The 23,559-nt window shown below is 45.4% G+C and overlaps 2 protein-coding genes and 1 long non-coding RNA gene across 4 annotated transcripts; 2 read left to right on the top strand and 1 right to left on the bottom strand.

The window, feature by feature from the left end:
• The first annotated feature begins 1,688 nt into the window (after positions 1-1,688).
• Positions 1,689-5,560, top strand: LOC133129076 (uncharacterized). The gene is made up of 2 exons (XR_009708794.1): positions 1,689-2,724; positions 2,890-5,560. It is a non-coding gene; the product is annotated as an uncharacterized LOC133129076 (long non-coding RNA).
• A 119-nt stretch (positions 5,561-5,679) lies between these two features.
• On the bottom strand, positions 5,680-8,275 carry insl3 (insulin-like 3 (Leydig cell)). The gene is made up of 2 exons (XM_061242824.1): positions 8,005-8,275; positions 5,680-5,858 (listed from the first exon to the last, which is right to left on the bottom strand). Exons 1-2 carry the CDS (start codon positions 8,273-8,275, stop codon positions 5,680-5,682), a joined length of 450 nt encoding a protein of 149 aa, XP_061098808.1.
• Positions 8,276-12,804: 4,529 nt separating this feature from the next.
• On the top strand, positions 12,805-20,009 carry plvapa (plasmalemma vesicle associated protein a). 2 transcript variants are annotated; one of them, XM_061243425.1, is made up of 6 exons: positions 12,805-13,322; positions 16,076-16,142; positions 17,121-17,827; positions 18,523-18,703; positions 19,024-19,075; positions 19,739-20,009. In XM_061243425.1, exons 1-6 carry the CDS (start codon positions 12,939-12,941, stop codon positions 19,749-19,751), a joined length of 1,404 nt encoding a protein of 467 aa, XP_061099409.1. In that variant the 5' UTR covers positions 12,805-12,938; the 3' UTR covers positions 19,752-20,009. The 2 variants fall into 2 exon arrangements, with proteins under 2 accessions (XP_061099409.1, XP_061099408.1); XM_061243424.1 differs by having other exon boundaries at positions 12,806-13,322; positions 17,118-17,827.
• The last annotated feature ends 3,550 nt before the right edge of the window (positions 20,010-23,559 follow it).

Here is a 23,559-nt window from a genome sequence, read left to right as displayed (position 1 = left end):
TAGCCAACGTTAGCAAGAATATAATATGTCAACATGTTGACCTAGCCAACGTTAGCAAGAATATAATATGTCAACATGTTGACCTAGCCGACGTTAGCAAGAATATAATATGTCAACATGTTGACCTAGCCAACGTTAGCAAGAATATAATATGTCAACATGTTGACCTAGCCGACGTTAGCAAGAATATAATATGTCAACATGTTGACCTAGCCAACGTTAGCAAGAATATAATATGTCAACATGTTGACCTAGCCAACGTTAGCAAGAATATAATATGTCAACATGTTGACCTAGCCAACGTTAGCAAGAATATAATATGTCAACATGTTGACCTAGCCAACGTTAGCAAGAATATAATATGTCAACATGTTGACCTAGCCAACGTTAGCAAGAATGTAATATGTCAACATGTTGACCTAGCCAACGTTAGCAAGAATATAATATGTCAACATGTTGACACCTCAGCATGTACCTCAGCCCCACCTCCTGATTTCCCCCCGCCCCCCCCCCCCCCTTTCCGATATCCCTATCCCTCTTGTCTAACAAATAAATAAATAAAAATAAATAGAATTGCACTTATCATGACTGTATGTTTAGAACAGCACCTCATATGTATTTTACTAGTTATGGATGTGTTGCCTTCACTTATGTACCTATGTACTTGTAAGTCGCTTTGGATTAAAAGCGTCTGCCAAATGACTAAAATGTAAATGTAAATATAATTTACTGCAAGGATAATTACAATTAAAACTCAGTCGGGTCACTTTCGACCTATGTTGTGTAAGGGTTAAGAATGTAAATAAAACAGTATTCATATAGCTTGTTCCTGCAGTATTCATAATTACAGATTAATTTGGGGAATTCATCTAATATGGGAAAGCAGGCCCAATGTCCTCTCTAAGTGTATAAGGACTCTGCCACTAGATATCTGCTTTGTCTGTATTTGTATTCATTTCAGATTTTCCCATTGAAAAGCACACAAGATGTACAATTTTTGAAGAAGTATAAAAAAAATTCTTAAAAAATTGTACATTTGGTGTGACATTTATTTTTGGGGGCTAGGAGTGTGTGTTATCCCCCAAATGATTTTCAGAATTTGTGTTGTGCAGAATTGTTTGGGGTGTGTGTACATCAGCACCACACAACTTGCACCTGCGGTACTGTACAGCTATCAAATTTAGAAGTAATGTTCAAATTTATTTCCAAAAGGAAAAACAAACATTTGATTGGTTCAAATTAATGTCTGAATATGCGCATGTTGAACTTGTTCACCATTTCAAAATGTTGAACCCTGAAAGTAGCCCATCACAGAAAAACATTAAATACCATAAAATATCATAAACATCTAACTGTTTCACAGCTATAAACGAAGCCAGTGTTTATTGGTTACCTTTTTCAATAGTCACATTATCATTCATTTGATTACATCATTGAACAATTTTATACAGGATGACATATTGATAATAAATATAAAAACAAACAAAACTGCATAGCAGATGCTGTCTGAAAATATGTTCATTCAGACTCAAATTAAATGTATTAAAAGAGGATTTGTTGAGAGATGACACTTCTTTGTGAAAGAAATAACGCAATAAGGGTTCACACAAGAGTGCACTGAACTGGGGTGTGGGGCTATGATTGGGTGGGCACCAGGGTTTGGGGTTAGGGGTTGGGGGTTGGGGTTTGTGGGAGAAAAATATAATGTAACCTAGGATATATGTATCCAGATATGTACAATGCATATAGTTAGAAAACTGCTTGAAAGAACAAGATGTGCTTGTGACAGATAACCAGCAAAAATGTAAGGGAGGGGTGAGTGCTCTACCACAGCTTATGTCATATAGGCCTACGTGCAGGAGATAAAGCAGAACACTCTCCCATTTTATCATAACAAGCTCATGTGCCTAAGGAGGAAAGACGGATGGTAAATGTACGCTTTGTAGTTACTGTAGCAGTGTGTTAATTGCAAAACAAATGTTACATGACTTAAAGGCCAGATGTGGGCCCAGGAGTACAACGTGTGATGAAAAAGTACTGTACTGTACTGTATGAAGATGATTGGCTTTCACCGTATTGTATTCATGTGATAACTTAGGATGTGTAATGGTATAAGAATAGACACCCTGTCTGCTCAAATCTAGTGTGTATTCTCACATTGGTGTCATGCATTCTCCGTGCTTTGTTTTGCGGCAGTATTAATGAAATTCATATTATTGTAGCTCTCCTTGCTGTGGAAGAACTGGGTTCTTTTAAACGGGAAAGGTTGCTTGCAAGATGTCTCTCCAGGGAATTTCCCCCACTGTAACTTGGCGTAGTCGGCAGGATCTCTAACTCGTTTGAGAAAGTTTGTGATAAATTTACAGGACCCCTAAGAATAATGTGGAACCAACACGGACCACCAGCCGTGGAAGGTTTAAAAAAAATTATTTTGTTAAAAAAAAGGAGTTAAAAGGATTTCAGTTATGGGAACGAGAGGCGCGTGAAAGGCAGGAGAGACAACAAAGAAATAATGATAAAAAAGGGGAGACTCAGCCTCCGTCGTATTTTTCAGCTGGGGCGAGTGGGAAAAGCACACCCTGTGTATATCCCTCACTAACCATGTTAAAACATTCTGAGATTGACACGGACCTGGACTGCCCGGTGCCCCGTCCACCTCCTCACGCACCTTCACCGCACCAGCCAGCCCCAGTCCCCATAGTCATGTTGTCCATAAGGTCAGCGGTAAGTAAGACAGCAGGATTGTCGCCCCACGAGGTCATCATGGGAAGACCCATGAGAACCCCTGTGGGGCCCCCAAACACTGGGACAGATCTTGCCCTAGTGGATGATCAAATGGTACACTATTGTGTGGAATTTAATAAGGGACTGCGATTTGTCTCAAAGCAGGTAAAAGCAGCACAACCAGCCATACGAGATGAACCTGGACACCAGCTGAGACCAGGAGACTGGGTGAACCTGGACACCAGCTGAGACCAGGAGACTGGGTGAACCTGGATATCAGCTGAGACCAGGAGACTGGGTGAACCTGGACACCAGCTGAGACCAGGAGACTGGGTGAACCTGGATATCAGCTGAGACCAGGAGACTGGGTGAACCTGGATATCAGCTGAGACCAGGAGACTGGGTGAACCTGGATATCAGCTGAGACCAGGAGACTGGGTGAACCTGGATATCAGCTGAGACCAGGAGACTGGGTGGTGGTGAAGGACTTCCAGAGGAAGAGGTGGTGCGAACCAAGGTGGCGTGGGCCGATCCTGCTCACGACTCCAACCGCAGTCTGGGTGGCTGAACGAACACCTTGGATTCACGCCAGTCAATGCAAATTGTATTTTTCTGTGAACATGTTATCATTTATATGATAAAAGGAGGGATTGTGGGAGAAAAATATAATGTAACCTAGGATATATAGTGCATCCGGAAAGTATTCACAGTGCTTCACTTTTCCCACATTTTGTTATGTTACAGCCTTATTCCAAAATGGAATAAATTCATTTTTTTCCTCAAACTTCTACACACAACACCCCATAATGACAACATGAAATAAGTTTTTTTGAAATCTTTGCAAATTTATTTTTAAAAAAACCCTAAGAAATCACATATACATAAGTATTCACAGCCTTTGCCATAAAGCTCAAAATTGAGCTCAGGTGCATCCTGTTTCCACTGATCAACCTTGAGATGTTTCTACAGCTTAATTGGAGTCCACCTGCGGTAAATTCAGTTGATTGGACATGATTTGGAAAGGCACACACCTGTCTATATAAGGTCCCACAGTTGACAGTGCATGTCGGAGCACAAACCAAGCATGAAGTCAAAGGAATTGTCTGTAGACCTCCGAGACAGGATTGTCTCAAGGCACAAATCTGGGGAAGGGTAGAGAAAAATTTCTGCTGCTTTGAAGGTCCCAATGAGCACAGTGGCCTCCATCATCCATGAATGGAAGAAGTTTGGAACCACCAGGACTCTTCCTAGAGCTGGCCGCCCGTCTAAACTGAGCAATCGGGGGAGAAGGGCCTTAGTCAGGGAGGTGACCAAGAACCCGATGGTCACTCTGTCAGAGCTCCAGCGTTCCTCTGTGGAGAGAGGAGAACCTTCCAGAAGGACAACCATCTCTGCAGCAATCCACCAATCAGGCCTGTATGGTAGAGTGGCCAGACGGAAGCCACTCCTTAGTAAAAGGCACATGGCAGCCCGCCTGGAGTTTGCCAAAAGGCACCTGAAGGATTCTCAGACCATGAGAAACAAAATTCTCTGGTCTGATGAGACAAAGATTGAACTCTTTGGTGCGAATGCCAGGCGTCATGTTTGGAGGAAACCAGGCACCGCTCATCACCTGGCCAATGCCATCCCTACAGTGAAGTTTTTTCAGCAGCAGGAACTGGGAGACTAGTCAGGATTGAGGGAAAGATGAATGCAGCAATGTACAGAGACATCCTGGATGAAAACCTGCTCCAGAGCACTCTTGACCTCAGACTGGGGCGACGGTTCATCTTTCAGCAGGACAACGACCCTAAGCACACAGCCAAGATATCAAAGGAGTGGCTTCAGGACAACTCTGTGAATGTCCTTGAGTGGCCCAGCCAGAGCCCAGACTTGAATCCGATTGAACATCTCTGGAGAGATCTGAAAATGGCTGTGCACCGACGCTCCCCATCCAACCTGATGGAGCCTGAGAGATGCTGCAAAGAGGAATGGGTGAAACTGCCCAAAGATAGGTGTGCCAAGCTTGTGGCATCATATTCAAAAAGACTTGAGGCTGTAATTGCTGCCAAAGGTGCATCAACAAAGTATTGAGCAAAGGCTGTGAATACTTATGTACATGTGATTTCTTAGTTTTTTATTTTTAATAAATTTGCTAAAATTTCAAAAAAACTTCTTTCATGTTGTCATTATGGGGTGTTGTGTGTAGAACTTTGAGGAAAAAAATGAATTTATTCCATTTTGGAATAAGGCTGTAACATAACAAAATGTGGGAAAAGTGAATACTTTCCGGATGCACTGTATGTATCCAGATATGTACAATGCATATAGTTAGAAAACTGCTTGATGTGCTTGTGACAGATAACCAGCAAAAATGTAAGGGAGGGGTGAGTGCTCTACCACAGCTTACGTCATATAGGCCTACGTGCAGGAGATAAAGCAGAACACTCTCCCATTTTATCATAACAAGTTCATGTGCTTGTTATGATAAAAATGATGAGGAGGAATCGCACCCAAGGTCAGTTCCTCCTTAACCAGCCTAAGGAGGAAAGACGGATGATAAATGTAAGCTTTGTAGTTGCTGTAGCAGTGTGTTAATTGCAAAACAAATGTTACATGACTTAAAGAGCAGATGTGGGCCCAGGAGTACAACGTGTGATGAAAAAGTACTGAAACACTGTATGAAGATGATTGGCTTTCACCGTATTGTATTCATGTGATAACTTAGGATGTGTAATGGTATAAGAATAGACACCCTGTCTGCTCAAATCTAGTGTGTATTCTCACATTGGTGTGATGCATTCTCTGTGCTTTGTTTTGCTGCAGTATTAATAAAGTTTGTATTATTGTAGCTCTCCTTGCTGTGAAAGAACTGGGTTCTTTTAAACGGGAAAGGTTGCTTGCAAGATGTCTCTCCAGGGAATTTCCTCCACAGGTTAGGGGGTTAGGGGCTTAGGGGGTTAGGGTTAGGGAGGTTCAGCAGTACTGCACCAGCTCACTCATAGTACAGCCGGATCTGCAACACAGACCAGCTGGCCCGGGACTGCGACGGGTTCGATATAACTCAGAAACTCCTCCTGCGACCTCTGACCTTGAGCTGGTGGGGTCGTCCGTGGGCAGGTGATCCACCTGAAGAGGGCTCTCACCTGCAAACACTGGGACAGAGAGACAGACTCAGACAGGCTGAATGTGAAAATTTGAAATTGTTGAAATTGTTGAAGTTGAAGTTGAAGTTGAAGTTGAAATTGTACTTCCCTCTAGGGTCTTTCAGCGAACTTATCCCTGGTTATGGGTATGCACTTTGTTGTACGTCGCTCTGGATAAGAGCGTCTGCCAAATGCCAATAATGTAATGTAATGCAATGTGACGGTGAGGTCAGTTATGCTGTGAGGTCAGTTATGCTCCATATTACCCAGAATCCGTGCTTTACCTGCAGTCTGATAGAATATCCTCAAGCCTCCAGCCCTGGATTAATATGCACTGATCTACAGACACTGTTCTACAGACAGACTGCTCTAGAGACACTGATCTACAGACAGACTGGTCTACAGACACTGTTCTACAGACAGACTGCTCTACAGACACTGTTCTACAGACAGACTGCTCTACAGACACTGATCTACAGACAGACTGCTCTACAGACACTGATCTACAGACAGACTGCTTTCGGCAGAAGCTGACACTGCAGCAGCGTAGTTTGTGCCCTTTGGGGGACAGTGAAAGCTTGTTTGACTGAATGAATAATCTTCTACTGATGGAGCTTTTTCTCAGTCTGGTTTGGATGCAGGACACACTACCCCACCTTATCTACCACACACTACTCCACCTTACCTACCACACACTACTTCACCTTACCTACCAGACACTACTCTTATCTACCACACACTACCCCACCTTATCTACCACGCACTACCCCACCTTACCTCCCAAACACTACCCCACCTTACCTCCCACACACTACCCCACCTTATCTACCACACACTACCCTACCTTATCTACCACACACTACCCCACCTTATCTACCACGCACTACCCCACCTTATCTACCACACACTACTCCACCTTACCTACCACATGGGATGTGTACCGAGAGCCGGTATTTTTTGGTACCGGTTCCTAATTGGTCGGTACCAGAGTACCGCAAAAGATTCTGGACAAATGATACTGTTTTCGATATTTTTTAAGAGTCTACCTAACTGTCGCGTAATTATGACACTGCCGCCGTCGACAGGTTATGATGCAGCGCCCCGTTGTTTTCTCTAGTAGTCAATATGTCGACCGTAAGAGCTAAGCGCTCCAAGGTATGGGCTCACTTCATCAAACTCAATGAATCCTCGGCTCAATGCAATATAAAATAAATTGCTGCGCCCAGGGGCAATACAAAAGTGACCCCCTTGCATCCCTTTTTAGGTTGGAGGTTCCTTATTTTCAATCGAGACAGTGATTATCAGCTAACCTTTTTAACCAAAGCGAATGAGACGTAATGTCGAATTCCACACTAACCATTCCAGTGACATCACGCTATACACTCGGATAAAATGGCGCTGCGCATGTTTTAAAAAAGGGTAATTTAATTACTTATTATTTTTAATCCAGCTTTACTGGCAGTCTTAAACCTTTAAGGATGTATATATTGGGAATCAATCTTATAAATTATGCTAACGTAATTTAGTATTTCACTTCCACTGTTTGTAGTCATCAACTTAGGAGGATGCATTATCAATTTTAGCACTGCTGATATATGTTACGTTAAACCTGTAGGCGGTATCAATGAAGCAGCAGCCACTAGTGCCACCACCGCTAGTTTGCCGATGCAGACAACCCCATTCACAATCGCCAAGCGACGTCAAATGAAGATGTCAGCAGAAAAAAACAAGGAATGCCACAGGGCAGTTACCAAGTTTATTGTGAAGGATTGCTCCGGTCCAATCCCAGTGGTTTAGGAAGGCAGAAGTATAAGATAGCTTAGCCTATATAGCCAGCTGTTAGCTGTCCTATTAACCAAATAACTATTTTTGTATTGCTTGCAAAGGGCTTAAAAGGCAGGTGCTGTAAGTTGTTTAATGATGTTGCTGGTGTTACCCCCCTTGTGGTATTAAAAAACGATAGAATCTTTTACCATCTTGTAAAGTCTTTATTTTATACACTAAATTACACGCCGTGGCACCGATAAGGAGTATCAGTATTGGTATCGGTATCAAAAAAATCCGATACACATCCCTACCTACCACACACTACTTCACCTTATCTACCACACACTATCCCACTACTCTGCCCACTGTTGAAAAAAATGATGCTTACCATTGGGGTCAGGGTGAGGCTGGTTGCCGTGGGGATGGTCAGGGTGGGGCTGGTTGCCGTGGGGATGGTCAGGGTGGGGCTGGTTGCCGTGGGGATGGACAGACAGTGCTGCGGAGCGTCGGAGGCGGGTGCTCCCACAGGAAGTGACCACCATGCGGATGAACTCACGGCCACAGAGCTTCACACGCACATCCTGGCAGTGCGCCCCCTGCAGACCCACAGTGAGCAGCACACTCAGAACCACACACACCACACGCCCAGTCAGAGCCATTTCCACAGCAGCACAGAAACACTGTCCCGGGAGACGAGCGGAACGGAGGGGTAGGTGAGGAGTGTCTGCTGGGACGCCCCAGAGGCTTAAATATCGAGGCTGGGGACCCCTGGCCTTGGACAGAGAATGTTCTGGACTTCAGGATGACAGAGTCGCAGTGGAACATCCCAAGGACAGAGCTGTCACCTGACCACGCATTCCCAGGCTTCCACCCTCATCTCTCACACAAACACACTCTCCCAGGACAGGATGTGTGGGGAAACATGGGCTCGGACATTAATGATGTTTCTGAATGAATGGGGCGAGGGGTTGGGGCTTGTTTATGTGATGCAGCTCCCATAAAAACACCTCAGAAGAATACCAATAAATAGGCAGAGAAATATCAATATAATTAAAAAAAAACATAAATGTAGCTAACAAATTAAAATCACACAAGTTTATCAGTCAGAGATTTAACAGAAAACCAGACCATATCTGAATCCTATTTCCATGGGGTTAGGGTCCCTGTGATAAGATAACATATTTGCCCTTGGAGAATGATTTTAATGACTTGATGTATCCATGTGTCGTGTGTTTATCTTGAGGAATGGGAGCAGATGTGCAGGTATGGGTCAAAGGTGGCAGCTGCTATGTGCTCACACATACACTCACACACACACTCGCACGCAAACTCACACACACACTCACACACTCTTTAAACATGCAACTTTATACTCACAGACACACCCTAAACATGCTACTTTATGCTCACACACACACACACACACACTCTTTAAACATGCAACTTTATGCTCACACACACTCACACACACACACACACACATGCTCATACACGTACATGCACACTCTCTCACACACTCCTTAAACATGCAACTTTATGCTCACACACACTCCTTAAATATGCATGATCTCAGACACATACCCTTTAACCTCGAAAAGCATCACAAAAGAAGAATGCAACAGTTTGGTGATGTCAATGGGTAACAGGCTTGATGCAGTTATTGCAAGCAAGGGACATGTTACCAAATATTAAGTGTTATTTACTTTCATTTACTTAAATACTCTGTTCCAATACTTTTGTTCACCTAAAAAATGGGTGGTCTGGTAACAATGGTGCTATGTTCTAAGTAGTGTAACACATCTACGTGTAAATTCCAGGAAAGATTTTTATCTCAAACACAAATCTATTCCGTGTATTGCAAAAACAAAATGTTGCAGTTCCAATACTGTTGGAGGGGACTGTATATGATAATATGCAATATAATATGATAAATAAATGACTGTGGCACATGGTGTGTACACAAACATACACAGACAGCATGTACACAAACACACACAGCATGTACACAAACACACACAGCAGCATGTACACAAACACACACACAGCATGTACACAAACACACACACAGCATGTACACAAACACACACAGCATGTACACAAACACACAGACAGCATGTACACAAACACACACAGCATGTACACAAACACACACAGCATGTACACAAACACAGCAGCATGTACACAAACACAGCAGCATGTACACAAACACACACAGCATGTACACAAACACAGCAGCATGTACACAAACACACACAAGCATGTACACAAACACACACAGCATGTACACAAACACAGCAGCATGTACACAAACACACACAGCATGTAAGGATAAAAGACTAGTGGAAGATAATAAAAAGGTGACACACAAAGTGTCAAAATGTTTCTTCTGCAATAGTTTTGCATTTATATAAACTGTTGGGGTAATTTTGAGAGGCCTTCTTTTTGCAAGGCCTTCCTTTTTTGTTCCCATTTTGTTTTTACTCTGGGTGACATATTTTCCTGGGTAGCTCTGTGTAACAGGGGTGACTGGATAGATCTTCAGCTCTGTGTAACAGTATATTTACCGGCAGTTCCTCTGAGGGACCAATCAGCCATCACACAGAAGCAAGAGGGGCCAGGGGAGTTCGGGGAGTTAGCCCCACAGTTAGCCCCAACAGAGAGTGCTGTTAGCACAGAGCTACAACAGAGTGCTATTAGCACAGAGCTACAACAGGGAGTACTGTTACCACAGAGCAACAACAGACAGTGCTATTTGTGCAGATTGATGGGCAAAAATGTAAAATTAAATTTACAACACAATTAAGTGTACAAAAAGTGAAGGGGTCTGAATACTTTAAGCCACTGTATTGAGGCAATGAACTCAGTAAGCAGTGTGCCACATGGTTGCAGTAGCCACAGTGAGCGCTCTACTGGTGGAGAACAGCCATATGACAGCCACGTGACCACCTGACTGTGACTGAACCAATCACAGCTCAGTCTCTGAGATTAAAACTCACCATACAGCCGCCTCCTCAGTCCAAGAGATAGAGAAACATTCATATATAAATAAATACATATTTTATTTAAAAATGAACCAAGACCATTTTTTTAAATTATAACATAAGTATAAAAATATAAAAAATAAGTATATTCTGTAGAATGGTGAATTTGGGAGGTTGACTACACAGACAACAACCTTTTATCACAGTGATATTTCTCACCATCATGCTGTGGGTCCCTGTGGTTTTATTGGCAAGGATTAAGTTAGTTGTATGACCATAGGCTGAGGACACAGAGGAGTCTTTTTGTTATTACACTCCCAGAATCACCCGCAAAACCACCCAAAACCAGCACAAACCTAGTCAGTGCATATCTGGTAAATGAATCAGTGGATAAGAGCACGGTGGAGTGCATGATTACGGAAGGCCAGATCTGCCCTTCAGCCAGGCCGCACATGCCATTTCCTGTCTTTGTTCTGAAGTTTATGTAAAATCAGCCTCTCAGAGAACACCAGGCCCTGACCGCGGAATAAAAGTGTCTCCGCACCGCAACTTCCTGCAGAGTGGCTCTGGCAGGGACACAGAGCCGGGCAGGAAGGACCCGCCACGGCTCACATTCCCACATTCCCAAATATCCACAGACACCCCCTCCAAACAGAGTGTGCCCCCAGCCTGTGCCAGAGAGAACAGGAAGGGATTCCACCATTGCACAGTAAAGGTGTGTGTATGTGTGTGTGTGTGTGTTTTACACAGTAAAGGTGTGTGTATGTGTGTGTGTGTGTTTTACACAGTAAAGGTGTGTGTGTGTGGGTGTGTGTTTTGCACAGTAAAGGTGTGTGTGTGTGTGTGTTTTACACAGTAAAGGTGTGTGTGTGTGGGTGTGTGTTTTGCACAGTAAAGGTGTGTGTGTGTGTTTTACACAGTAAAGGTGTGTGTGTGTGGGTGTGTGTTTTGCACAGTAAAGGTGTGTGTGTGTGTTTTACACAGTAAAGGTGTGTGTGTGTGTGTGTGTGTGGGTGTGTGTTTTGCACAGTAAAGGTGTGTGTATGTGTGTGTGTGTGTGTTTTACACAGTAAAGGTGTGTGTGTGTGGGTGTGTGTTTTGCACAGTAAAGGTGTGTGTGTGTGTTTTACACAGTAAAGGTGTGTGTGTGTGTGTGTGTGTGTGTGTTTTACACAGTAAAGGTGTGTGTGTGTGGGTTTTACACAGTAAAGGTGTGTGTGTGTGTGTGTTTTACACAGTAAAGGTGTGTGTGTGTGGGTGTGTGTTTTGCACAGTAAAGGTGTGTGTGTGTGTTTTACACAGTAAAGGTGTGTGTGTGTGTGTGTGTGTTTTACACAGCAAAGGTGTGTGTGTGTGTGTGTTTTACACAGTAAAGGTGTGTGTGTGTGTGTGTTTTACACAGCAAAGGTGTGTGTTGTAAAGTTTCATTATTGACCCCTCTACACCTCACACCTCAGCCAATCAGGATGTGCGTATATTTTGAAATCATTTACGAAGGAGATGGAAACAGCAGAGTGGGTACCGCGACCTCAGATAACCCTTGGAGCAAGAGGAAAGAGGAAAGAGTGTGTCTGGTCTTCAGAGCACTGAAACACTCTACAGCACAGTGGACCTACAGAACCACACTCTACAGCACACACTGAACCTACAGAACCACACTCTACAGCACACACTGAACCTACAGAACCAACAGCACACACTGAACCTGCTCACAGAACTAAAATAATGACAGCTAACATTTCTTTCATATTCTGGAATGGAATGCAGTTTAAAATAAAGATAACATTAAATGAAATCATTAAATGGTGATAATTTAAACAGCTCTGTATGTAATTACCCCTGGTTACATACTGTCACAGGTTAACCCAGGTGAAACGCAGGTGAAACGCAGGTTAACTGCGTTACCCCCTGCAGCCCTCAGACTCTTTCCATCATGCTGCTCTGGCCTGTTTCCAAACAAACTGATGCTGTACGGAAATCTGCCTATGATATTGTTTAGGAATGACTCAAATTAGTTCCAAAAAAAACCTTGCATTTGTTACTTGTACTCATTATATTTACAATGTGCTGTCATGCGGGGTGGGGTGGGGGTACAGGAGAACAATGACAAACCCCCCCAGCCCCAAATGTGCAATGTTGTGATAACCTCTGGAACGACGTCCAGGGGCGGTGCGAGCAGGAAGGGGCTGCGGAGCTTCGTTTATAAACACTGAATATTTCCCCCCGTCTGGGAGACCTGTGTAATCAGCGGAACACGCTTGATGTTGGACTTTCCAAAGAGCTGAGAAGTAGAACCTCAAATAGACGAGCTGACACGCTGACCGCTGGCCCTCAAACAGCCATGTACAGCAGCTATCCGCAGGCGAAGTTCGCTCTGGATACAAAGAAAATGCAAAAGTCCAAGGCCAAGAGCTGCGGCTACTACTGGAGGATCATCTTCTTGTTCAGCTCGCTGATCCAGTCGCTGATCATCGTGAGCCTGGTGCTGTTCATGGTGTATGGGCACCCGGAGCAGTCCTCGGAGGAGAAGCGTGTGCAGGACCTGCAGCACAACTTCATGAAGCTCACCACTGAGAACAAGGCTCTGCAGCAGGTGAAGGGGAACCTCACACGCGTCCTCAACACCACCCTCACCAAGAAGCTGAAGGACGACCAGGACCTCCAGAAGCTGCGAAGACTCACGAACATTTCCATCATCAACATCAACAACTTAAACTACAAACTGGTGGGCAACCATAACCGTTCAATCATGTTTCTTTATTCAGTCATGTTTACAGACAAAGAGTTCATTATTTTTGTGTTTAACATCTAATACGAGGGGCTCTGCATCCTCAAATGAAACAGTACATTATAATTTACATGAACCTGTTGCTGGGACAAGAGTGTCTTAAGCACAAACCTGCAGACCCCGGGGTTAGGGTTAAGCTATGAGGATAGCATGTGCATATATAAACCATCTGCTGAAATCGGTTCGATAAAAGAGGCAGCTTTGTAAGAAAAGCACTGAGAAAGGAACACGCTTTCCCAGAACGTCAAGACCTTCAGACTCTCTGAACACCTCCAATTTAGGGGAACCATTTACCTTCAGCAACTAATAGAAATGCACATTGCAATGCGACAGAAACCTGCAGATACTGTATTTCTCACAAAAACAATTTTTTACATGCTGTCGGTGATGCTGAAAATGTAATAATAGACTTTGTCCAATCGTTCCATACGTAAATGCAATGTACAGTACCAGTAAAAATGATATAATTTGCGAGAGGGTTTCACATCATCACTAACAAATACATACTTCCATAATATTCCCAAATGCCCTGTGATATTAATGATGATTGTAAAGTCATTGGTGACGGATTTTTACTTGCTTTCTCGATAATACCACAGCACTGAAACATTGAATTATATTATTTATTATCCTTCCAGGGCACGGGAAGTCATTCACAATTATATAATTTAATGTTTCATTGCACTGGCCTCATCAGAAAACATGTAACCTAAATTGTTTAAGTTTTATTACAAAGTCTTATTATAAATTTAATGTATGACCAACACAGGCCAAGTGAGGATATTTGGATTAAGCTTATTGGGGAGGAAAATTAAGGTCTTAACATTGAAGCATGTTACCAACTGCCAGCCTCAGATAGTAGTGCGAATACAATGCTCTTTAAAAATATAAAACAAGCTTGCCAGGGAGGTAAGACTATTATAATGGGAAACTTCAATTACCCAAATATTAACTTTATATTAATTAACATACTAATATTAACATATTAATTTGCACATGATACAAAACAAGGAGGTTTAGCTAACATAGACTCTACTAAAGTAATTCAGTTAGACTTGAACAGAATCCAGAAGTGGAGACCTGACAAATGACATTCAATACAACTAAATGTAAAGTTCTACATGTGGGAAATAATAATATAAAGCAGGACTAATTCTTGGGGGGTACAAAATTAGATAGCACTCAAGTGGAAAAAGACTTGGGGGTCAGAATTGACCAAAGCCTTTCAGGTTCTAGTTAATGTGCGGTAGCAGTAAAGAAGGCCAATAGGATGTTAGGATACATAGCCAGGAGTATTGATTATAAGTGCAAGGAAGTTATACTCACCTTATACAAGACTCTTGTTAGACCACACTTGTGTACTGTGAGAAGTTCTGGAGACAGCACTAGAAGAAGGACAATAGAAAAGGTTCAGAGAAGAGCAACCAGATTGATTCTATGTATAAAAGATAAGAGTTACGAGGATAGACTTAGGCTGTTGAATCTCTTTACACTTAGTAAAAGGAGGCTTAGGGGGGATTTGATTGAGGCTTGTAGTGGAGGCAGAAACACTGGGGGTTTTCAAGACCAGGCTTGATACAGTGTTAAATTCTATTTAGCTTTCAGGCAATTTAGGCAGTAGGTACACTTAGGGGTAGGAAAAGGTGAGCATTGCTGGGCTGAATGGCTTGTACTCACCGTTATCTTATGTTATGTTATGTTGTTATGCAATTAAGTGAATTGCATTCAAAAGTAACATTTTTAAATGATAATGGAAAATGGTCTTGTAAGCTTATTGGGAGGAGCGGTGCATTGTTTTGTTATTTAAATATTTTGGTATGTATTGGTATTCACAATGATGTGTATGTTCCAGGACCTGTAGAATGTTTAATATTTAACAAGAAATAAAGCCCATTTTAAAATGCATGGCATCTAATCCTACATCAGTTTCACCCTTCTTCCCTCCATTGGAATTGCATGGTACTGCATGTGGTGAAACAAGTCAGAAAGGATTCAATGTATTTTTAAATATGGCGGGTCTTTATTTTTTTAAATATGAAAAATTCTATAGGTCCTGGAGCACTTTAAGCACCATTATCTTAACCCGCTTATCCTGAACAGGGTCACAGGGGGGCTGGAGCCTATCCCAGCATACATTCGGCGAAAGGCAGGAATACACCCTGGACAGGTCGCCAGTCCGTCGCAGGGCTCACACACTCACACACGCACACACTCATACACTCACACACGCACACACTCACACACGCACACACTCACACACTAACACACGCACACACTCACACACTCACACACTCACACACGCACACACTCACACACGCACACACTCACACACGCACACACTCACACACTCACACACGCACACACTCACACACGCACACACTCACACACGCACACACTCACACACTCATTGCCGGCCGACAGGGATTCAAACCCAGGACCTCCTTGCTGCGAGCCAGCAGTGCTACCCACGGCACCATCCATGCCGTCCTGTGTCTTTCGTGAATATGGTGAAAGTAGTTCAAACATACACAACACACTGATCACACATACATTTGCACAAAGATTTATGAAAATATTGATAAATGAGGCCCACTGTGTGTAGAATGGAGTCTGTGATGGTGATTTTTTCATCCACAGAATGTGTGTAAAATGGAGTCTGTGAATATTGATTTTTTTTTTTTTGTCCACAGTACATGTGTGAAACGGAGAAAAAGAACATGCCGAGAATTTCCCTGACACCGTGCACCAACAAAAACCGTAAGGCTTCACCGGTATACCTGTGTGTCACTCACCAGCGTACCTGTGTGTACCTGTGTGACCTGTGTGTACCTGTGTGTCATTCACCAGTATACCTGTGTGTACCTGTGTGACCTGTGTGTACCTGTGTGTCATTCACCAGTATACCTGTGTGTACCTGTGTGACCTGTGTGTACCTGTGTGTCACTCACCAGCATGAAAAAACTGTATTTTTAAATGTAATGTGTGTATTTCATTTTTAATGATAAGTGAATTTGAATGATAAGTTATGTAATTGTGAACAAGCGATTTGGTTCAGTGAACTAATGGTTTTTGGTTTATGTATATTGTATCCAAGCAATTGAAAAAAGGGTTAGGGTTAGGGTTTTGTGTCTACAGTTTTGAAAAATGACATCAAGGTTCTGAAATTAGTGTCCAAGTGATTGTAATAAACTGAAATATAAACATTCTTTCCAAATTGAATCAAGTGACTTTTTTAAAGTCAATTGAGCATGCTAAAAGAGAATTTCTCTCTCACTCTCTCCTCTCTCCCTCTCCCCCTCTCTCATAGCCAGCAGTAGTAACATGGTCCTCTCTCCTCTCTCGTAGCCAGCAGTAATAACATGGTCCTCTCTCTCTCGTAGCCAGCAGTAATAACATGGTCCTCTCTCCTCTCTCGTAGCCAGCAGTAATAACATGGTCCTCTCTCATAGCCAGCAGTAATAACATGGTCCTCTCTCGTAGCCAGCAGCAGTAACATGGTCCTCTCTCCTCTCTCGTAGCCAGCAGTAATAACATGGTCCTCTCTCGTAGCCAGCAGTAATAACATGGTCCTCTCTCCTCTCTCGTAGCCAGCAGTAATAACATGGTCCTCTCTCCTCTCTCGTAGCCAGCAGTAATAACATGGTCCTCTCTCCTCTCTCGTAGCCAGCAGCAGTAACATGGTCCTCTCTCGTAGCCAGCAGTAATAACATGGTCCTCTCTCCTCTCTCGTAGCAGGCACTGATAACCTGATATCCCAGCTGCAGGCCATGTACCAGCTCCTGAGCACTAACTTCACACAGACGGTGAAGCACCTGAACCGGGAGCTGGAAGTGGCGACCCGGGCGCGGGATGATCTGCGGCTGGAGAGCATCAGCCTGCGGAGAAACGCCACAGACCTGCAGCGGCAGCTCAGCGCCTACAGCGCCAAGTGTAAGGGCGACTTCGTCCAATCGCTGAACGGCATCCAGGCCGTGACGCGTGCATTCATTGCGCGGATCGCCGGTCTGTTCCCGGCCGTGCTGCCGTTCCAGCTGACCTGCGAGAAGCAGCGTGACCAGCTGCAGCAGATCCACTCCAACTGCAGCCGTCTGTCACAGCAAGTAGAGGACAAGTTCCAGAGCTACCTGGACAATGTGGGCTCGCAGGTGAGCAGCATCCAGGCACAGAGCAGCCGGCTACAGGTGCAGAATGACCGTTTGCAGGAGGACCTGCGCTGGTGCCAGCAGAATCGCTCTGCAGAGCTCGCTCTGAACAGCAGAAGGCGCCAGGAGGCACAGGCCCAGCACGACAGGGAGGTGGAGCGCCTCCTGCAGGAGCAGAAGAAGCTGCATGAGGAGAGGGAGTTACATAAACACACCATCACTCTGAAGACCAGCGAGATCAACCTCCTCACCAACAACATCCTCACCCTCAACATGTCCCTCAGGAACTGCATCCCCAAGGTGAGCCTGCATTCATACACACACACACACTCACTCACACACTCACACACTCTCACACTCTCACACACAGTCACTCACTCACACACACACTCACTCACACACACTCTCACACACACTCTCACACACAGTCACTCACTCACACACACTCACACACTCTCACACACAGTCACTCACACACACACTCACTCACACACACTCACACACTCTCACACAGTCACACACACTCTCACACAGTCACACACACACTCACTCACTCACACACTCACACACTCTCACACACACACACTCACTCACTCACACACTCACACACTCTCACACACAGTCACTCACTCACACACACTCACACACACACACACACACATTCACTCACTGACACACACTCACTCACACACACACTCACACACTCTCACACAGTCACTCACTGACACACACACACATTCACTCTCACACACTCCTATACACACACTCACATTGATACACTCACAGACCCACACATTGACAAACACACACACACTCACAGACACATTCACTCACACACAATAAATAAAATAATAAAGCAACATAATATAAATATTTTCTGCGTGTATGCTGAAATGTTTGTGGAAATATTCTTATGCAGTTTACAGTCAAATCAGATCGTGTGCATGTTTGATTACTCTATATATGGTATCTATGGTACGGTCATTGTTTTTCAGCCCCCTCCAGCCAGAATCCCATGGCTGTATCAACCGTACGCCTCACCTGGTCCTCCTGGAGCCAGGCCAGGGCAGACTTTTCTAGCAACAGTGAAGAATCCACCAGAGAGAACCCGCCAAGGACCCACAGACCCGGGGGTGTACACAAAGACTCCCGGACAGGGTTCCAGCTTTTATTCAGGTATGACTTCCTTTTTTTTTTAAAAACATTTATGGCATCCTGTGTGCAGACTTTTGTGTGTGGCTATTTGCTGGCTATGATTGATGGTGCACTGTAACAAATGCCATGATTGGTGGGATTGATGTTGCAATTGTTATTGATGTTGTGATTGATATGTGGTTGATGCTGTGACTGAGGTTATGGTTGATGTGATTGATGTTGCAATTGCTGTTTTACAATTCATGTGATTTTTGTTGTGATTGATGCATTGGTTGATGTGGTTGATGTTGTGACTTATGATGGTTGATGTGATGGTTGATGTGATTAATCTGGGCCTGCAGATGTTCAGAAGCATGTAAAGGAGCTCCAGGAAATGGCAAACAAGGACTCTGGGTAAGTCCTGTCAAACCTGCCAAACATTTTACCCTGTAAAACTCTGTAAAACTGCGACTGAACTGTAAGGCTGTGGAAAAAGAGAGGGACATGCTGAAGGACAGTAGGGGGGTAACAGGGGCAGGAGGTAACAGGGATAGGGGGTAACAGGGGCAGGAGGTAACACGGGTAGGGGGTAACAGGGGCAGGAGTAACAGGGGCAGCGGGTAACAGGGGCAGGAGGTAACAGGGGTAGGGGGTAACAGGGGTAGGGGTAACAGGGGCAGGGGGTAACAGGGGTAGGGGGTAACAGGGGCAGGGGGTAACAGGGGCAGGAGTAACAGGGGTAGGGGGTAACAGGGGTAGGGGATAACAGGGGCAGGGGGTAACAGGGGTAGGGGGTAACAGGGGCAGGGGGTAACAGGGGCAGGAGTAACAGGGGTAGGGGGTAACAGGGGCAGGAGTAACAGAGGCATGGGGTAACAGGGGTAGGGGTAACAAGGGTAAGGGGTAACAGGGGCAGGAGTAACAGGGGTAGGGGTAACGGGGGCAGGAGTAACAGGGGCAGGGGGTAACAGGGGCAGGAGTAACAGGGGCAGGGGGTAACAGGGGCAGACATACTGGGGCCCCACATAAAAACTTGCATCTCATTCATCTCACTCTGCCCATCTCTCTTTTCTCTAGGGTCTCTGGGTAATTCCAGGGAAGAATGAAGACGAACATTCCCAGCGCTAATCTCCGGCCTTCTGGAACTTTCTGAGTGGAGAGATGGAGAGGAGAAGACACCATTCGGGCTCATTGCTGTCCTGTTACTTTCTCTGTATACACTCATTTAAACCTGCTGTAGACCATTCAGACCAGTTATCCACCTGCACCTTGTAAACAGCCATGTATGGGATGTATATACGTTCATAAATAAAACATGAATAAATATAAATATATTTTATTATGGGAACCTTTGGAGTTGGCTGCTCATTTTGTTTTGCACAGACTGGTTCCCGGCAGCAGAGCGGGTGTGTTTTTATTGTTAAAGTTGTGGTGGAGGGCTGGGAACACTCAAGTGTTTATGATGATCTGCCAGCCTGCTGACGGGCTAAATCAGGAGTCTGGAGGTGACAGGGGCGCCCAAACACCGGTGTTTACAGAGGAAAACAATGAGAGAAACCACAGCACACGCACAGCGGATGCTGCTTCACTTAAGATGTATGTGCGCATTAGAGAGGGAGGGAGGGAGAAAAAAAGAGGGCAAGGGAGAGCGAGAGGGAGAGAGAGAGAGAGAGAGAGAGGAGGGAGAGAGAGAGAGGGAGAGAGAGGGAGAGAGAGAGAGGAGGGAGAGAGAGAGAGAGAGAGAGAGAGGAGGGAGAGAGAGGAGGGAGAGAGAGGGAGAGAGAGATTAACTCCCTGAGCATCCGCTGGAGAATTACAAGATGGCTCCCATTCCTGAAGCATTAATAGGGATGTGAACATTTGAAATAAACACATTATTTATAACCCTCCCAAACCCCACAGTGCGCCTCCCCCTGTACACACAAATCCACACAGTGGCCCCAAACCCCATGATGGATCTTGTAATGCCACCTCAAGTTAGTTTTAAGGTCATTCTGTTCTGAGTGACAAAGTGATCTTGTTGCGCTACACCTTTAGCCAGTGTTATGGTTGAATGCATTGATGAATTGTGACATGCATGAAGTGTTTTGGTGGTCTTAGTGCATTTTGTGAGCAAGATGAACTGTTGGGACAAGCTGTGTGTTGGTGAAGAGAACTGGGTTAAGAGTTCTGAAGGTGTACTCAGTACAGAGACGTGGGTATCATATAATAAGTATAATAAATTGTAAAAAAACCCTTAGACATGTAGATTATGACCAAGATATTGTTCTAGAAAATGAAGATGAAAACAAAACAACAAAAAAACATTTTTTACACGATTACTGTGAAATTGTCTGTGATAGAAGGGGTCACATCTATACCCTCTCACCTCACCGGCTCGGGCTCCACCGGTCCTGCGGGGGTGCAGGAGGTGTGTCCATCTCATTTGCATAAGGTATTCTCTAACCAATTAATTGATCTGTAACAGCAGGCTTTCTGACTTTGAAAAAGTGCTGTTAAAAGTGAAGGTAAATTTAAGATTAAAGTATAAATTTGTGGCTGACTGTATATCTGAGTGACATCAGAATGACAGATGTGCTCTGAAAAGGGGCGGGGCCAAAATGGTTTACAACTAAAAAATGTGCTCTAGAGTGTAATCACCCTTTAAATGGTAAATATTCCATTCCGGGTCTAACAGGAGTTTCACGTGGTCACTGACAGAGGCGGGGTGGCACAGGTGGACCCCCCAGGTTGACAGTGTGTAGGGCGTGGGGAACAGGAGATCCCCCAGGTTGACAGTGTGTAGGGTGTGGGGAACAGGAGATCCCCCAGGTTGACTGGGTAGGGGCGTGGGGAACAGGAGATCCCCCAGGTTGACAGTGTGTAGGGTGTGGGGAACAGGAGATCCCCCAGGTTGACTGTGTGTAGGGGCGTGGGGAACAGGAGATCCCCCAGGTTGACTGTGTGTAGGGGTGTGGGGAACAGGAGATCCCCCAGGTTGACTGTGTGTAGGGGCGTGGGGAACAGGAGATCCCCCAGGTTGACTGTGTAGGGCATGGGGAACAGGAGATCCCCCAGGTTGACTGTGTGTAGGGGTGTGGGGAACAGGAGATCCCCCAGGTTGACTGTGTGTAGGGCGTGGGGAACAGGAGATCCCCCAGGTTGACTGTGTGTAGGGGTGTGGGGAACAGGAGATCCCCCAGGTTGACTGTGTGTAGGGTGTGGGGAACAGGAGATCCCCCAGGTTGACTGTGTAGGGGCGTGGGGAACAGGAGATCCCCCAGGTTGACTGTGTGTAGGGTGTGGGGAACAGGAGATCCCCCAGGTTGACTGTGTGTAGGGCATGGGGAACAGGAGATCCCCCAAGTTGACTGTGTAGGGGCGTGGGGAACAGGAGATCCCCCAGGTTGACTGTGTAGGGGCGTGGGGAACAGGAGATCCCCCAGGTTGACTGTGTGTAGGGGCGTGGGGAACAGGAGATCCCCCAGGTTGACTGTGTAGGGGTGTGGGGAACAGGAGATCCCCCAGGTTGACTGTGTGTAGGGCGTGGGGAAGAGGAGATCCCCCAGGTTGACTGTGTGTAGGGCATGGGGAACAGGAGATCCCCCAAGTTGACTGTGTAGGGGCGTGGGGAACAGGAGATCCCCCAGGTTGACTGTGTAGGGGCGTGGGGAACAGGAGATCCCCCAGGTTGACTGTGTGTAGGGGCGTGGGGAACAGGAGATCCCCCAGGTTGACTGTGTAGGGGTGTGGGGAACAGGAGATCCCCCAGGTTGACTGTGTGTAGGGGCGTGGGGAACAGGAGATCCCCCAGGTTGACTGTGTGTAGGGCGTGGGGAACAGGAGATCCCCCAGGTTGACAGTGTGTAGGGCGTGGGGAACAGGAGATCCCCCAGGTTGACTGTGTAGGGGCGTGGGGAACAGGAGATCCCCCAGGTTGACTGTGTGTAGGGGCGTGGGGAACAGGAGATCCCCCAGGTTGACTGTGTGTAGGGCGTGGGGAACAGGAGATGCCCCAGGTTGACTGTGTGTAGGGGCGTGGGGAACAGGAGATCCCCCAGGTTGACTGTGTAGGGGCGTGGGGAACAGGAGATCCCCCAGGTTGACTGTGTAGGGGCGTGGGGAACAGGAGATCCCCCAGGTTGACTGTGTGTAGGGGCGTGGGGAACAGGAGATCCCCCAGGTTGACTGTGTGTAGGGCGTGGGGAACAGGAGATGCCCCAGGTTGACTGTGTAGGGGCGTGGGGAACAGGAGATCCCCCAGGTTGACTGTGTGTAGGGCGTGGGGAACAGGAGATCCCCCAGGTTGACTGTGTAGGGGTGTGGGGAACAGGAGATCCCCCAGGTTGACTGTGTGTAGGGGCGTGGGGAACAGGAGATCCCCCAGGTTGACTGTGTGTAGGGTGTGGGGAACAGGAGATCCCCCAGGTTGACTGTGTAGGGGCGTGGGGAACAGGAGATCCCCCAGCTCCGTTAAACTGCCCGCGTTTCCCCCAGTACAGCCAGCATTTCTATACCCTGTGTGTCTGTCTACTTTACCACACAAGAGAGGACACTTCTGCAATGAGAGGATGATAACAACATGCTTAGTTTACTTAAAAGCCTGATAGTATCCATCACCATATCAAGCCCTAGTGTTTCTGCCTCCACTACAGGTCCTGGAAAGCTAACCACACAGTGACCACACTCTGTGCGGAAAAAAAAAAAACTTCCTAATGTCTGTGCGGAATTGTTCCTTTGTTAATTTCCATTTATGCCCCCTCGTTCTGCCAACCAAACTCACCCTGAACAATCAGCTCTAGTTCACTTCGTTAATCCCTTTAAGTAATTTAAAAGCCTCAATAAAAATTCCTTTTAGTGAGCTTGAAGAGATTAACATCTTAAATGCTTAATCTTTCCTCATTAACTGTAATTTTATA

Source organism: Conger conger, chromosome 5 (genome assembly GCF_963514075.1).
Source record: "Conger conger chromosome 5, fConCon1.1, whole genome shotgun sequence".
Classification (NCBI taxonomy): domain Eukaryota; kingdom Metazoa; phylum Chordata; class Actinopteri; order Anguilliformes; family Congridae; genus Conger; species Conger conger.
Note: the sequence above shows the minus strand (reverse complement) of the source record. Positions and strands in the feature narration are given on the sequence as shown.